Raw genomic sequence first — 17251 nt, forward strand, 5'->3', positions numbered from 1 at the left:
CAACAAGCATCCAATTAATTTTGTCTATTTTTTTGTATTTGGGACTTGACCCCATTTTATACCATCAAGCTTGGTATATAAAAACAACTAAATGGCAAGAAACCCAACCACTTTTCTGGTCACCATAGTGGATTACAGATTGCCACTCCGGTGATGTTTCCAACCTTTATGTGACAAATCAATATCAGTATTCAGCCACCTTATTCCCATGACAAGTTCTAATGAAATTTTCTTTGCCAAGAGTAATGGTCCCTGCTACTGCATAGTGACCAGGCCATTCATTCAAATGTTCAAGTACTGCATTGCTCACAAGAACCCCTGGTAAAAAGAAAGAAAAACAAAACAGAGTGGAGAGTCCGCAAGGGATCTAGGGAAATTGCAACTTGCGTAGTATGATAGTTTGGGCAGACTGGCATCTTTCAATAAAAGCCTAACCTCAATGCTGGAAAAATTAGGAGGCTGGGTTTCTTGCTTGCTTAATGCGAATAGGGAATCAAGCTTTGTTGCCAGTGAATCAGCATATTGGGGCCTGAACTATTGCTGTACTGATTCCATGTCTAGAAAGGGAATTTAATGAAGTCAAAAATAAGGTGTAAAAGCTGGTTATGAAATGGTGGACAGTGAAATGATAGTTGGATTCTGATCAGATAATCCACTGTCTATGAAAACAGCAGCTGAAAGACAGAGATCACAGATATGATATTGCAGTTAAATAATAAAAATAAAGAACCTGTTAGGATTTCTCTCCTACCATTTTGGTTTCTTAAAAAAAAAAAAAGTCAATCAGTAAACCAGAATTTGTATTTTTGGTGCACTTTTCTTAGAGGGTTTGTTTTTGGGGGGTTGGTTTGTTTGTTTGTTTGTTTTTAAATTTTGCTTGTGGATGGATATTTCTGGACACACACCTTAGGTTTTTGTTCATTGTACAAAGCAGCAGGTGTGGGAGAAGCAGATGGTAATCATAGCTGTTGGCTCTCTGGGTGCTGGTTGAGCACCACCCATCTGGGACATGCCATTCCAGGCCCTCCGGACTGCCAGCTCCAAACTCCTGGCACATAAATACTTGTCTTACATGGCAGCAGTCATGGCTGCTACAAAGACGTGGTAGGTACTATAGTCTTTGATCAGCTGGTTCCAGCAAAGATGACAGAAAACTCCTTTGTGGGTTTCACTTGTGTCAAGGGGCAAAAGACAACTCCTGTTATCATGCTAGCCTGATATTATAAGCAAATTTGAAGCAAAATTACCAACTCTGTCTGGAGTAATTTCATATCCCTTGTGAGTTGCTTCTTCAAGAAATTAAGAAGGTGAATTCTGTAAAAATTATTATATATGCAAAATATCCACCCATGAATGGGAATCTTTTCAGTGTTTTGACTGTTGAATCAGGTGCTAAGTGCACATGTAATTTCAGATTCTTTGGCTTCTGTCTGACATACTGGTTGAGGATCAAACCATCAGTTGCAGCTGCTTGGCATTAAGCAAAATGTTCTTTCTTTTTCCCTGTTCTTTACAACTGGGGAAATCATTATAATAACCACAAACAGCACTGAATTATTAAACGTGTTGGTGAAGTACTCTTGACCTTTTCTTCCTTTCTGTTTACCTGCATTCCATAGTGATGCTTTTGGCTACTCATTTAATTGGTCATGTTGCTGTTAGACACCAGGGGATGATGAGAAAGAGAGAAATGATCATGAAGAAATCAGTAGTTAAAAACCAGCAGTGAGATTTGAAGAATAAACAGTGTGAAGCATACTCAGAGAAGTGCTTACATTTCTGTGCCTAATCTGCTGGAGCTTTCTTCCCCATGCAACAGACTAATCGTGTTTAAAAACAAACAAACAAATAATACTATTTTTCCTTTTTTATTCCAAAGTCCTGCTCAGAAATCTGGACTTGGAGGCACACCCTTCTGCTTTCCTTCAGAACTTTGCTTCTTTGCATTAATGACTGCAGTGTTGACTCATTGAATATAATTTGGCTTTTTCTTCCACTTGTGGACCTCCTGGGAAAGTGTAAAGATAACCTGTCATGAGAAAGTGATGAATTAATTGCTTATAGGTCTATGACTACCAAAATTGGGACATCTCTAGGTATTGAACAATCTGAAAATTCCTTTTTTACTCCTCAAACTAGTATAGAAAGGAACATGAAACATTCCAGGTCGGGTTGGATGGGGCTCTGAGCAACCTGATGTAGTTGAAGTTGTCCCTGCTCATTGCAGGGGGGTTGGACTAGATGACCTTTAAAGGTCCCTTCCAACCCAAACCATTCTAGGATTCTATGATACAAAGAGATGTAAATCTGAATAAATGTCGTGCTCATCTCCAAAGAGCATGCATCTGGGAGTTCTTCTTTACATTTTCATGAGCTGAAGGGCAACCATTAAGGTAGGAGTTAGCACAAGTGAAAGTTGTGATCAGTTGAGTGCTGCTGCTGCTGAGCTAAAGAACTGATGCTTCCTCTTAGACATACTGGTAGTCACTTTTACTCTCCTTAGAAATGTCACAGATGCATGCCAGCCAAACTGCTGTGTTTACAGTGTAAGTGATTTTGAAAGCTTACTGCTCTGTGAGTTTGGCTTTGGACAGAATTCAGCTCTTTCCTTTTTATTTGAGAGTTCAAATGTTTTTATCTTGAACTTTCTCACAAATTTTTATTAGGGAAAATTCTTTTGGGAGAGGAATTGAAAGACAAAAATAGGGACCCAAGTGGCCTGCAGACTGAAAGATTAGAAAGAAGTGGCAAAGCCTGTGGGAGAGATGGGAACCCTGTCGCAGGGTAAGCCTCAAAATTACGAAAATTGGCAAAATTGTGAGGAGGGATTCTCTGCATGCTTTCCACTGCTCTTTGACTTTATCATGTCTGAAGCTGACTGTTGAAGGCTTGAGTTTCCCTTGCTGCTGTTTGTTGTCAAATTTGAAAAGTGATGCTAGAGCTAGTAGAGGTAGAACAGTGTTTTGCTGATGATAAACCTGTTAGATGGGAGGCAGCTATACAGATGGCAGCAGGAGTTCTTGACTGACAGATGTCCAGATCATGCCACCAAGAAAACTCATTCAGCTTTGCAGTTTTATAAAAATACAGCCTAGGGATGGAGCTCTCCTTATGTAGTAAAGTAGCAGCTAGTAAAACAACAACATGGATTCCAGAACTGACTGGGAAACTTAGGTTTAGAATCATAGAATCATTTAGGTTGGAAAAGACCTTTAAGATCATCCAGTCCAAACATTAATTAAGCTTCTGCATTAAGAGAGCAGAGCAAAGTGTTATATCTGTTGGATGTAACTGCCTTATTGGTATTAGACATTTAATTTGACCTATGATTTCTTTTGTAAAACTGTCATGACAACCTGAATGAATAGTAGTAAACTAAATCTTTTTCAGTTTCACAATTCCCAATACAGTACAAATTTGTGAAGGTTTTTTTTTTGGGGGGTGGGGTTCTCCCCGCCCCCTCATTCCCCCCCACTCCCCCTGTCTCCCTCAGTCCCCTCCTGCCTGGATCGAGGGGAAAGCTTTGGGAGATGGGGAGAGGCTGGTATCGACCTTGGTGGTAACTGTGCTTGGAGAAGAGGGTTGCAGAGACTGTAGGAGGAAGCAAAAGGAAGGCGGCGGGGGGCTCTGGGAAACTGCAGCTCATGCAGAGAGAGCACTGAGAGGATCAGAGAGCAGGAGGGGAGGGAAGGCAAAAGTGTGACGGACAGAGTTTTCTAGGGGCCAGAGGCCACTGTGAAAAGTTTGCTGTAGCTCAAAGTGCTGAATTGCCTGAAGCTCAGTTAGAACTAAATACTCCAGAAAATGCAGCAGGAAGAGGAAGGCTTGTGTATAAACCACTGCTACTTTTGTTCTTTCTGATACAATAGCATGAAGTTTTCTCTTAGGAAGGGGGGAAAAAAAGAAAACCCAAGCAAACAAAAACACCCCACCACAACCAAAACAAAACCCAAAACGTCCAATACAAAAAAACCCTGCTAGCTGATATTCTAAGTTACACCTGGGGTTTGGTGCCTATTTTTATTTTTAAGTTGCAAGCTTTTGGTGTTTACTGAAAGTTCATTAGCTGGGGACAGTCTCAGCAGATTCACCTGTAAGTTCTGTTTGATTAAAAGCCTGAACTGAGAAGCAACCCAGTATTGATGCAAGATGTGAAAATTATGTAAGACATTTAAAGTGTGGCTTTTTACAGGTCTCATGCAAGTATTTGAGGTAAGCCAGACCTTGTTTAAGATTTATGATTTAAGCAAGAGTCAGGTTAGGATGGTAGACGCATTTGCTTAGGTTTAAAACCAGTCTACAGGAATACAAAATGAATATGGCCTGTCCACTGTTGCTGTAATAAGCAGAGTAACCTGACAGATGTAAATGAATAGTTTGATATGTTATCACTGGTTGCTAGAAAACATATCATACAAACCCTCAAATCTGGTAGGTCATGTTAATTTTGCCTAAAGATGCAGGGAATAGAAATAACAACTGCATATTGTTTTGAAAGTCTTTGCAATTGGTCTTTTTCTTTTTTTAGGAAATCTTTAAGATAGAAGGCAACCTGGGAATTCCAAGACAAAAAAGGGCTATTTTGGCAACTCCGATATTAATTCCTGAAAATCAAAGACCACCGTTCCCCAGATCTGTTGGCAAGGTAAGTCAACAAAGAACTGGATCAAATTTTGATATTAAGTAATAGAGCTATTTCTCTCAAAATTTTGTAATGCCTATCATGTTGGTAGTAATATCCCAGACAAAATTAAGAAACATAAAACTGAACAGAGAAGATTGTTTTGCTGTCTATATTGTGTAGACAGATGAAAATGGCTTTGTATTCATGGCAGACTAACAGCATACATCCTGGTAAAAATCAGAGACGTACGTTTCCATGTAGCTGCTCTCTTCAGCAGAGGTTGCTGCCTACCTGTGTATCTGTGTGTTAGACTGGGGCTGAGATCTAGGCCAGGAACGTTATGAAGACTGTCCTACTGCATAGTGTGGATTATCTTGTTTCCATTCTCAAGATCTAGAAGGCATTTCATAAGGCATTACATGTAAAACTGTCTTTCGTTCATTCCTTAGTTAATTTCTAGTGTCCAGAGACAAAATCAGTCTTTGCAGGTGTTTTCAGTTTTTGTTGTTTGCAAAAGTCTGACAAAGTGGAAAGTTTTTCTCCTGTCTGCAGGCAACCAGACAGATGAGAGTTCTAACGGACACTTTTCCAGAACTTCAGATATACAGCTCATATAGACAAAATCATTTAAACTATAATACCAATAATTGCTCAAATGGCCATTTAGGCATCAGAAGTTGTAATTACATGAATATATTTTGCATGCTGGCAGTTTTGAAGCAGGGACTGCTATGCATCACTCCGACTTTAGTAGGTGTGTGAATGACACGACGGCCTGTACAGCTGTGGCGTCTATTCCTAATTCCTGCCAATATGATCTCTGGAGCTAAATGCACAGCTCGAGGGCAGAATTTTATTCTACGGTCGATGTGTAATTTAGCCAGCTGGCACCTAATCAGTTACTCTAATAATTAGGAAAGGTTGTTTTCCTATCAGTAAAAAGAAAGAATAATCTATGAAGATTTAATTTTCTCCCCTTTCCCCATCAATAATTTATACTGATCTCATAAATTTCTGTACGTTTTTCTATCTTTCTGAAGTATTTTTTAATGTGTTCTAAACTTTCGAAAGCCATTTCTGAACTTTTCCCTTCACATTTCAGTGTTTGAGAATTAATGATCAATAGCTGAAGTAAATATTGTTGGTTAATATGTTAGTGATAAATAGTTAATTTTTAAGACTTCTGTTGTGCAATTTTAAAGCAGTGAGAGAATTAAAAAGGTTACTTATACACAGATCTATAGGCTTTCTTTTTTTTTGTTACTGATTTATTTCTCCCTCTCCCCTTTTACTGCTACTGCTCATGAACACAGAATTTTTAGATCTGAGGTAGTCTGAGTTGCCCTCTAGAAGTGCCTTCGTTAAGTATTTTTATTGGAAGTTCAGAATGCTAGTCCTGGTAACCGAGGCTCCTTAAGCAGAATGAGATGAAGCAGGTTCTATCTGTACTTAAACATTTTCCTAGCATCTTGTCATCTTGATTTGTTATCGTTCCTGAAATGCTAGTCAGGGATCACAAGTGCATTAGATGATGTACAAACACAGAAGTGTAAAAGCATCGGGCAGTCTGTTTTTCAAAGGTCTTAAGATACCTATCCTCAACTAATGTTTAAATTATAGGTACTGCAAATAATCAGCACCTTGAAATACTTTGAGCTGTCATTGGTTTTAGAAGTCTTTAAATAGATCTTTTTTCCCCCCAGTATATTTCTAATTTAGGTATTTAGACATGAGTAGTTTGGCTATTACAAGTAGTAACGTAGAGTGTATATGCATCAAGTGAGACAAAAATTTTAGAGATATTTAAAATAATGGAATGAAGTATTCTAGATCAACTGCAGTAAATTGCAACTGAATGCTCACAAAGCATAAATAAAAAGGTTTGGAGCCTCAGATATACTAATGGTAGGGAAGAGCATCTATTGTTCCCCAACTAAAAAGTTCAGTAGGAGTCAATGCTGAAATTAAAAGCAATTCTTCTAGGTCTTTTTGATAGGTCACAGATCTTCATAAGATAGTCTACGATGTCTTCAGCAATAGAATAGTCTGTACGAATCTAGAGAGCCTTAGACACCCCATTCATGTACTTGTTTCAGATCCTGCACAAACTGTAGAAAAAGTTCATCATCTGTCTCATTTAACTTTAGATGTTTATTGTGAACTGTATGTAGCTTCATGAATTTGCAAAAATTAATTTAGTTGCCCACTTCTGCAAGGCATAAGAAACACATTTATTTCCTCTTCCACAATATTTTGGGTCTTATCTTCAGAAGCCTCAACAGGGCACTACATGGACTCATGAATTACAGCTTCTGATGTGTATGAATTTCTCTTGAACTTAAACTTTGCTGTCGCTGGTCTGTTGTAATCACTGTGAAGGGACATTGCAGATGTGTTTAGTAGCTGTGGTTTCTATAGTGGTTTTGGGGAAGAGAGAAAACATACAGAGGATGGATAATTTGCATGTTATAATAGAATTTAAAAAATTAGAAGGAAGAAGAAAGGAAAGCATATTCTGGATCAAACTGTTGTCACATAATGCCTGCCAGCAGCCAGGGCTGAGGACTCGTGTAGGTCTGCTGTGATGGGAACAGCAGAGTTTGTCTCATAGCGCAGGGGCTCACAAGGGTTCACCCCGTCTGCCCAACACTGCCAGCAGTGTCCCTCTGAGCTCCTCTGTAATGGGTGTTCCTGGTCAAATCTCTGTGAGATCGCATGGTGGTGCAGTTTGTATTTTATTCAGACGTAGCAATAAAATCATTTAGGAACAAGGAATTCAGATACAATAATATATGTGTGTAGGGGGGAATAACCATACGTTTTCCTGTGTGAAAACTAATTCCAACTTTTTTTTTGTCCACATAAAAGTTAGGTTTCCAGATGCACCCTGAGTATGTTATTTTCCCTTTCTTTCACCTGCTTTAGCAAATTACCAGTGTCGTTTATTCATCTGCCCTGACTGCCTCTTGCTTTCCAACCCATGCTATGTTGCCTGGAAATGCACAAGGTTGTTTGGAAGTGATTGCAGCAGCCACCAACACTTGAGCTTGTTAGCACTTAGCTGGGAGCCGGGCAGATGTGCAAAAAATAGGAGAGCAGGGGGAGAACAATTAATTACATTTTATTTCACAATTAGAAAACAATAGCACGAAGAAACATGGGGATTTTAGAGGACTTTATTCATTAAGGTTTGGTAATATAAGTCAGGAAGGAGATCTTGCACTGGACAAGTGAAAAAATTGCTTTGTTTTAATTAATAACAAATATTCAAATCAGTATTTAGCTTAACAAGGAAATACATGTATAGAGGCTGTTCTCTGTGCTGTTACTGGCTTTCCAGCATACTCGCTTAGGAATGAAATTATTGCTTTGCCATTTGCACACCCTTCATTAGGGTATCTCTTAATTAAATAACTATCATAGATGTGCTATGCTTGTAGGTAGAGGAATCTCACCTTTTAGCAGAATCTAAGCTTTTGCATATTATCCCCCATTCCTGGGGGAAACTAGCAAGATTAAAATACTTTAATACAGTCTTGGTAATATGGGCCTTTGTGTCCAGATGGCCCAAGCTACAACTGTTGTCTGTTATTGATGTGTTTTGTATGGCTCTTGCTGGTATAGCACAAGGATATGATATTCAATTTTTAGTCTCCCTCCATATGTTACTTTTCTGGTTTATTTGTCCACATCAAGTCAAATGAAGTACAAAACAGTGGGATGCAGGATTATCTTGTAATTATGGTGATAGGTTATTCGCCACTAAGCTATGGAAATGTTTTCTAAGACTAACTTAAGAGTGGTGGTTCTATGCATCTATTTGATGACAGTCTCCAGACACACTTTAACTGTGGTGATGAACTGCATGATGGTACTTTTTGAAGTTTAATCCTTACACTAATGCAGAGCTCAAAGTGCAGGAAGGTAATTGTGGAGATGGTCAACAAGTCCAGCTCTTCTTCCAGACATTAAGAGAGGAGGACATCTGTAAAGTGAGAGTGTTTTTAATATGGGCTGGAAGGCTTTGCTGTGGGTTTTATTGATGGACATATGATGAATCCATGACTCTATTCTTTAATTTAAAGGAATTTCCTTTCATAAGGATGAATATTTTAATTGTTGACACATAAAATCTGGAAGCAGTGAGCAGCCTGTTAAAAATTGGCAGTAATTTTTATGCTCAGTGAAAGCCAGAAGACACAGAGAGGTACACGGGAGACTTTGTGGGAAACTGCTGAATGAAGAAAAAGCAAAACCTTATTTTTTGCCAGTAATACCATTTGTTTCTTTATTGCTTGGCTGTTTGGTCCTTTTGGAAGGAGAGGGCATTCATTCAGATATTTTGCATCAGATAGTGTATATATACTCCCTGCCTTTGATCTGGGCTGATGAACAGTTAGCTGCCAAATGACAATTAGATGGCAGGACTGACCTAAACAAAAGCTCAAGAGAAGAAGTGGTGCAGGCTAGCAAACAGGATAGAAATCTTTAAGATCTACGAGGAGGTGTTTGGGTTGGTTTTTTTTTTCCCCTTCCTCTGAGCTGTGAATTTAAGGCAAAGACAAAACACATTTTGTCTGTTAATGCAGCAATAGAAAAAACCTGAAGAGAGGAGGAAACTGAAGATAACAGGATGTAAAAGCTGCTGGAAGCTTATTATTTTTGAGTGGCTATCTGATTGAGGCTGTTTATATATGATAAATTATATGCTTCACAGAAGAGAAGTATGAAGTACTAAAGATGCAGCTGGAAAAAATGCCAAACTTCAGGCAAAAGTTTCAAAAGAAGGTGATAGTGTAAAGAGAGATGATTGTGATCCACCGACCTTTGAAGAGAACCTAGAGAGAAGGATTGTATATTAGAGGAGGACATGTGAAAGACAACAGAAGAACAAGAAATAAAAGCTGAATTAAGAAGTGCATTTGTTCTACTGGAAAATTAGGCAGAAAATGAGAGGGTGGGGAGAGAGAGTCTGAAGAGAAGTGGAGGAGGGAAAGGACCTAGGTAGGGTGGGTGTCCAAGTGTGGAAGATAATGGTGTGCACTGACAGAACAGGATGACGTGCAGAATGGAGGAGATATACCTAAAAGCCTTTCCAACACTGAGAGAGATCTGTGTGAGTCTTTACCAACTCAGCTGGTAAAGGTCTGAATCTCAGTTCTTGGTCTGAATCTTCATGTCAGTTATAAAAAACAACGCAGAAGTGAGAACGTGTACTTCTTACTATGGAACTAGAAGTGGGTCTGAGGTCTACAGGAAAAATCCAGTGGATTTTTTAAAATTAGTTTTTAGTATCTGTTTGGTTGTTTTCAAATCATCACCACATCTGATGTAATGATCAGGCTGTGCCGAAGCGTATGCTCAGAAAAGGGGAGGTGGTCATCAGCAAGAATTCTGACTTGTCCAGAAGGCAAGAATATTTCAGTGACAGCTGAAAAAGTGGTGCCAACAGGGAGATATTGGAATGGTTGGCTCCTGGGAAGCACTGCAGGGTGAGGACCTTTTTCAGAGGGTAGATGGAATTACTCAGGTACAAGGAGTTCTAGTTTCTTGCATCAAGGTCTGATGGCATATAAGGAAAGCACTGAGCTAAAGTTTGAAGTGTGTCTATCATTCAGTGTTGTAAAAGACACATCCACAGGTGAGGATCCATAAACAAGCAGCAAACAAAGAGCGGTAGAAAGATGTACAGAAGGGACGGGGGGTGAAGCTGTTATTGATGAATAGCACTTACACAACAAAAACAGTCTTAATAAATAAAGGTCTTTCTAATCCAGCAAGAAAAAAGATTGGGATTAAAGAAAAATCAAGTTATGGTACTACTACAGTAAGATTGGGCAGAAATATGTATGTCTGAGCTCAGTTTGTTCAGCCTAGCACAGTAAGTGTTTTCTGTAAATCCAGAGTGAGTCTAATGATTTAAACAACACGAAAATACTGGCTTAATAACTAATGGATATAAATTTTGGCAGAAAATTAGAAGAAATGTTTCTAGTCCCCAGAGAAAAGGAATTAATTTCCAATAGAAGTACTGAGGAAGGAATACAAAGTTTGGTAAATATACGATCACAGCTGCATAATACAGCTGCTTCTGATCGTGAAAGAACAGACACCTAGAGGTTTCCTGCTATTCTAGTGTTCTTGAAAATGTGTAATACCCTGCTGAGTTGGACCTGAACAGACCATTGGACATGTCAGAGTTTAACATCTGATCAAATTCATGGCTTGCACGGAGTGGCACACTTCTGACCTTCATGGAAAAATACCAACCTACCTCAGCAATGAATGTAATGAAATGAACAGCACTCCATTAAATTAAAGGGCTTTCGATGCAAGTACATGAATTATTAAACTACAGCATATTAATTTTCATTAAGGGATATGTATTTGATGTCCTAACAAACCATTAAGTGAAAACAGCACTTCAAATTTATCTCTTTTTCTGAAAGGACTATCTTCAAACTTCCCTTTTTTTTAAAATATTGACAGTCACATAAACAATTCCAACAGAATACATTTGTTCTCTTTAAGCTAACAGAATTTTAATGGAAAGCCCTGTTAAAATACTTCTGTTTACTTAAGATCTTTCAGAAGAATCACACTTGAGCAACAGATGCCTTGGAAAACTGGAAAATAATAAGCATTTACCATTATTTTTCAGTGTTTGGTGTCGTTAATAAGAATAAAAGAATTTTTAAACATTTGAGGAATACTTATCTAGTTACTTATCGTGGTTTAACCCCAGCCAGCAGCTAAGCCCTACACAGCTGCTTGCTCACTCCCCCCTGGTGGGATGGGGGAGAGAATCAGAAGGGTAAAGGTGAGAAGACTCGTGGGTTGAGATAAAGGCAGTTTAACAGGTAAAGCAAAAGCCGTGCACGCAAGCAAAGCAAAACGAGGAATTCATTCACTGCTTCCTATCGGCAGGCAGGTGTTCAGCCATCTCCAGGAAAGCAGGGATGCATCATGCGTAATGGTTACTTGGGAAGACAAACACCATCACTCCAAGTGTGTCCCCCCCCTTCCTCCTTCTTCCCCCAGCTTTCTAAGCTGAGCCTGACGCCATATGGTGTGGGATATCCCTTGGGTCAGCTGGGGTCAGCTGGCCCGGCCGTGTCCCCTCCGAACTCCTTGTGCCCCCCAGCCTGCTCGCTGCTGGGGTGGGGTGAGCAGCAGCAAAGGCCTTGGCTCTGTGTCAGCACTGCTCAGCGGTAATGGAAACATCCCTGTGTTATCAACACTGTTCAGCACAAATGCAAAACGTAGCCCTGTACGAGCTACTGTGAAGAAAATTAACTATCCCAGCCAAAACCAGCACATTACTGTGGTTACAAGTATGTTGGAGATAAAGCAGTTCTGTGGCAATGACAGAATTAAATTTTCTGCCCAATATTGAAATATCTAGTACCTAATGTCCTGCTTCATAATAAATGATGCTAATGACCTTAAGGAGAGCACCAAACAGAAGAGATTTTGTGCTCTGAAGCTGTTCAGCAAAGTATACTACAGTTTAACTGTCACAGTTTGCGTTAACTTTGATCTCAGAAGTTGATGTCTTAAACTGTGTTGCAGGTGAAGGTAGAAGGAAAAAAAAGTCTGTCCCTGCCAGTAAATTGCCTGTGTAAAATAACTGAGTTGAAATAAAGACCTGGCAACTAATTTTTCATTGACACACTAACTGAATTTTAGACTCAAGTTTTTAAGGAAAATGTTTGGATTATTTTTAGATGCAACAGCTATTTCATCTAATGATGCCTGATTTTAGACACCTTTCCATAATGTTTTTTTTCGTAAATGGCTAATTATAGTCATTTTTGCAAAAACAAACCCAAAGAATCTCCTCAAAACTCCAGGCACTTTCCAGCTTCCTCAACCCAAATAAACCCCCAGGCTCATGTTTTAGGAATCGCATGTAGGGTGTGATTCTGTACCTCATTGCTGAGTATACTATGAATGGAGAGTGCCATCAACAGCAGCAGCCAGAAAACCCCTTCTAGGAATGCAGAATAATAATTATTAAATTGCTGTTGCCTAACTCAGTTATCATAGGATCATAGAATACCAGCTTGGAAAGGACCTCAAGGATCATCTGGTCCAACCTTTCTTGGCAAAATCACAGTCTAGATAAGATGACCCAGCACCCTGTTCAGCTGAATCTTAAGTGTCCAATGTTGGAGCATCCACCACTTCCCTGGGGAGATTATTCCAATGACTGATTTTTGTCATTGCGAAAAATTTTGTGTCCAGTCAGAATCTCCCCAGGAGTAACTGGTACCTGTTACCGCACATTATTTCCATGTGACTCCTTGTAAAAAGGGAGTCTCCATCTTCTTTGTAGCCACCCTTTAAATACTGGAACAAGGTGATAAGGTCTCCCCTAAGCCTTCTTTTCTCAAGGCTGAACAAACGCAGTTCTCTCAGCCTTTCCTCATGTGGCAGGCTTCCCAGTCCTTTGGTCATCTTTGTGGCTTTCCTCTGGACCCTCTGCAGCCTGTCCACAACTTTTTTGTACAGCGTGGGCCAAAACTGAACACAGTATTCCAGCTGTGGCCTGACAAGCACTGAGTGGGATAATGACTTCTTTATCTCTGCTGGTGATGCCCTTGTTGATGCAACCCAGCATCCTGTTGGCTTGCTTTGCTGCAGCAGCGCGCTGTTCACTCATACCGAGTTTGTTGTCCACCAGGTCCCTTTCCACAGAGCTGCTCCCCAGCCGGGTAAATCCCAGCCTGTACTGCACTCCTGGATTATGTTTTCTCAGGTGCAAGACCTTACACTTGTCCATGTTGAACTTCATAAGGTTCTTGTTAGTCTACTTTTCCAGCCTATCACTTATGAAGATGTTAACCAGCATTGGGCCCAGCTGGGTTCTCTGTCATTTTCATGAAACTATAGCTATTTTTTGTTAACTTTCATCTTTACAATCTTCCAAGATGATTTGATATCCTGAGTTGACTAGTGGAAAGTTTTTTGGTATCCACCTTGACTTTTCTCTGTCTAGTTTAATTTAGTTGTTTGAAATAATGACTCAATCTGTCCAGCTTGAAAAAGCTATTTTCTTATTGAATGTATGCTTTTGAGCAAAACCTTGATCTCTGCGTTGTTAGTAGGGCCAAATTTTAACCTTAACAACATGTAGGGCCTAATTCTGTAATCTCAGATTGGTAAAACAGGATATTTGGATCCAGGACTTCTGTTTGCTTGGTACTTTTAATTTCTAAAATTTATTCCTACAAATCTACTTACAGTAACAATTTCTTTTAAGTAGGATGACAAATGCAACAGACTTATCCAGCATTACTCAGCAGTGTGCTGTGTTAATATATATTACCAGTGAGAAGATGAGATCTGCAGAATATAGCAGTCAGTGGAGAGAACATGACCATAGAGCTTCCTTTAAATCAATTAAGATATTTATTTGATAGCTGTGACTGGATTCATACTGCTTCAGATGTGGTCTGTTTGTTATCTGAATACTGTACCTTCTCTATCCAATTCTTTTCCTATTTCATTCCAAATTATTCCTTTGGTTTCCTATTATGCCAAGTCAGTTGTTAGCAAGTGTATAGTGTAATATACAGCAATATCCAAATGAATGACATTTTAGGAAGAAAAATAACTTATCCCTGCCAATTTAAAAACTAAATACTGTCATACTGTCAACCTTAGTACTTACATTAATGAAAGACTTTAATAAAGGCATTTTGCAGACTGGACTGGCAACAAAATATTACTAGCTGTGGCTTGTTAAAGTGGTATTAAGAAAAAATGGTTGGCAGAGTATTTCCAGCAGGAAAAATGATATGTATTATATATGGCTCATCTGTAAGGTGGAGTAAATAGCTGTCACTCAGGGAACAATAGTAGTTTTCTTTCTTCTGACTAACTGCTGGATCGCTTCAGTGATTTCTAACCAATTTTAATCTTTTTGTGTTTTGCTCTTGGTTTTGTCATACATGGATGATTCTTCTTTCTAATTTTTTCTCTTGCATTTTAGAGTGATGTATGGTAACAGGTCAGTAGGGTAGGTGAAGGAGTATGATGCTAAACACCTGCTTCTTTAATCTGGTCTCCTAAAAACAAAAAAAGCTCAGCATTTAAGTTATTATGCTGTCCGATTCATTTTAAGCCTACTGCCTAGTTTCAACCAAGTATCTATAATGGCAGCTGTGTTTTAAAGCAATAACAATTTTTCCTTCTACTTTCCAAAACATCTGTTGTTCTTTTCCAGCTGCCCTCTAAAGGAAACTTTCTTTTTTAAACCTTTCTGGCTATTCAGCTTTACCGCTTAGTGTGCAACCCTATTTGTGAAATTCAGAAGTGGACTAAGTCATTTGTAGCCTATAGGGCAGAATCACAGAATGGTTCGGATTGGAAGGGATCTCTGGAGGTCATCTTGTCCAACCTCACTGTTTAAGCAGGGCCACCTACAGCCGGTTGCCCAGGGCTGTGTCCAGATGGTTTTTCAGTATCTTCAAGGTAGGAGACTCCACAGTCTCTCTGGGCAACCTGTTACAGTGCTCAGTCACCCTCACACTAAAAAAGGGTTTCCTGATGTTCAGACAGAACCTTCCATGTTTCAGTTTGTGTCCAATGCCTCTTGTCCCATCACTGGGCACCACTTAAAACATCCTGATTTGGTGGTCTTTGCTCCCTTCCTTCAGGTATATGAATAATACATTCATGAGATCCACCCTGAGTCTTCTCTAGGCTAAACAATCCCAGCTCTCTCAGCCTTTCCTCACAGGAGAGGTGCTCCAGTCCCTTAATCATCCCAACATTCATTGGACTCCAGAACGTCCATGCCTCTCTTGTACTGAAGAGCCCAGAACTGGACATGGTACTCCAGGTGTGGCCTCACCGGAGCTGAGTAGAGGGAAAGGATCACCTCCCTCGGCCTGCTGGCAATACTTTGCCTAATGCAGCCCAGGATACCATTAGCCGCCTTTGCAGCAAGGGCACATTGCGGCTCATGTTCCACTTGGCGTCCACCAGGAACAACAGGTCCTTTTCTGCAAAGCTGCTTTCCAGCTGGGTGGCCCCCAGCATGCATATTGGTGCATGGGGTTGTTCCTACCTAGGTGCAGGACTTTGTAGCTCCCCATGAGATTCCACAGAGCTCATTTCTCCAGCCTGTTGAGGTCCCTCTGGCAGTATGACCCTCTGGTGTATCAGCCACTCCTCCCAGTTTTGTGTCATTGGTAAACTTGCTGAGCGTACGCTCTGCCTCATCATCCAGATCATTAATGAAGATGTTGAATAGGAGTGGACCCCGTATTGACCCCCAGCATACACTTGTAGTTACTGGCTTCCTCCTAGATTTTGTGCTGCTGATCACCACGCTCTGGGTCCAGCTGTTCAGCCAGTTTTCAATCTACTTCACTGTCTGCTCATCCTGTCCGTACGTGAACGAGCTGGTATCTTTTGTCCTAGTTAATAATATGTCATTTTGAAGTAAATGTTGCTCTACTCTATTGAACTATTTTTCTTTCAGGGTCAAATATATAAAAATATTAATTATTTCATTGTAATCAATGATCCATTGTTGAACTAAAATTTTCAATTACAAAAATCTCCAATTTCCTTTTGCTTATCTTTTGAAAAGAACATTCTAGTTTGACCACTCTACTTTCTTAAATCAGTGAAAAAGAGAAAAATCACTTTCTGCCATTGAAACATTCCTTAAGCAAAGGCAAATGAAAATTCAGATAACTGTACTTTTGGATTAACCTGCTTTCCAATGTCCTATAATTAAATTAGCAAGAGCATTGATTTTTGGTTTGGCCATCATATTCTTCAGATATTCTGAGGTTGTTTATGAAGTCATGCCAACTATTGGAATTTATATATTTGGCATTTGAATACAGGAATCATGCCCTCCATACTGTGTTTATATACACATACATACTCAGAGAGGCATAACAATAAATGAGTACAGGCTTGTACACACATATCCGGGCTTTCATGTACTCTCTTCTTGGTCGATGCTATTGACTTTGTATGTGCTTTTTCTCCCATTTTAGTCTGTGAGATGCTGCTGTGAGTACATTTGCTTCTGTTGGAAAGTCTTGCAATTTAATCTGCTCTTATAAGCAAGTATTGGTTGCATTGTTGTTCTTCCATATCTTATTTTCCTGCCATGTTACTACTATCTGTCTCATATTTCTGAAGAACAGGTGAACAACATGGAATAAATATTTATACAAATTCTATCTAAGAATTGAAATGACTGTTAACATATTTGCACAATTTTGCCAGCTCATTATTTTAGCATTTTTATTTAGCTCAAGTTGTGGTTTAAGCTGAGATGTAACAGTCTTTATAAGCTTGTCCTCATCACTCAGCACTTCCATGGAGTAGCGGTCTGTTGGTTAAGCACATACTAAAGCCTTGTTCTATATCATTGTACAATGATGTCTGACCTTAAGCACATTGAAGCTAACAGAAAGTCTCCCATCAAAGTGGGAAAAGAGTTTTGATCAGGCCAACAATCTCGGGAGATTGTAGGGGGGGAAAAAAGGGTGCTTGAAGGAAGCATGAACTAAGCTGATCGTGTACATTTCAGGTTATATTTCACTATGTTTATAGGGAAAATTGTCAAAGTACATTTGGAAAATAGGATTTTCA

The 17251-nt window shown here is 39.5% G+C and overlaps 1 protein-coding gene across 1 annotated transcript in view; it reads left to right on the top strand.

Moving 5' to 3' along the window:
- Window positions 1–17251, top strand: part of CDH13 (cadherin 13) — a 498153-nt gene that overhangs the window by 202617 nt on the left and 278285 nt on the right. Inside the window, 1 exon segment of the mRNA XM_075715390.1 lies at window positions 4529–4645. Coding sequence (XP_075571505.1) covers window positions 4529–4645 — 117 coding nt within the window.

This window comes from Pelecanus crispus, chromosome 8 (assembly GCF_030463565.1).
Source record: "Pelecanus crispus isolate bPelCri1 chromosome 8, bPelCri1.pri, whole genome shotgun sequence".
Classification (NCBI taxonomy): Eukaryota; Metazoa; Chordata; class Aves; order Pelecaniformes; family Pelecanidae; genus Pelecanus; species Pelecanus crispus.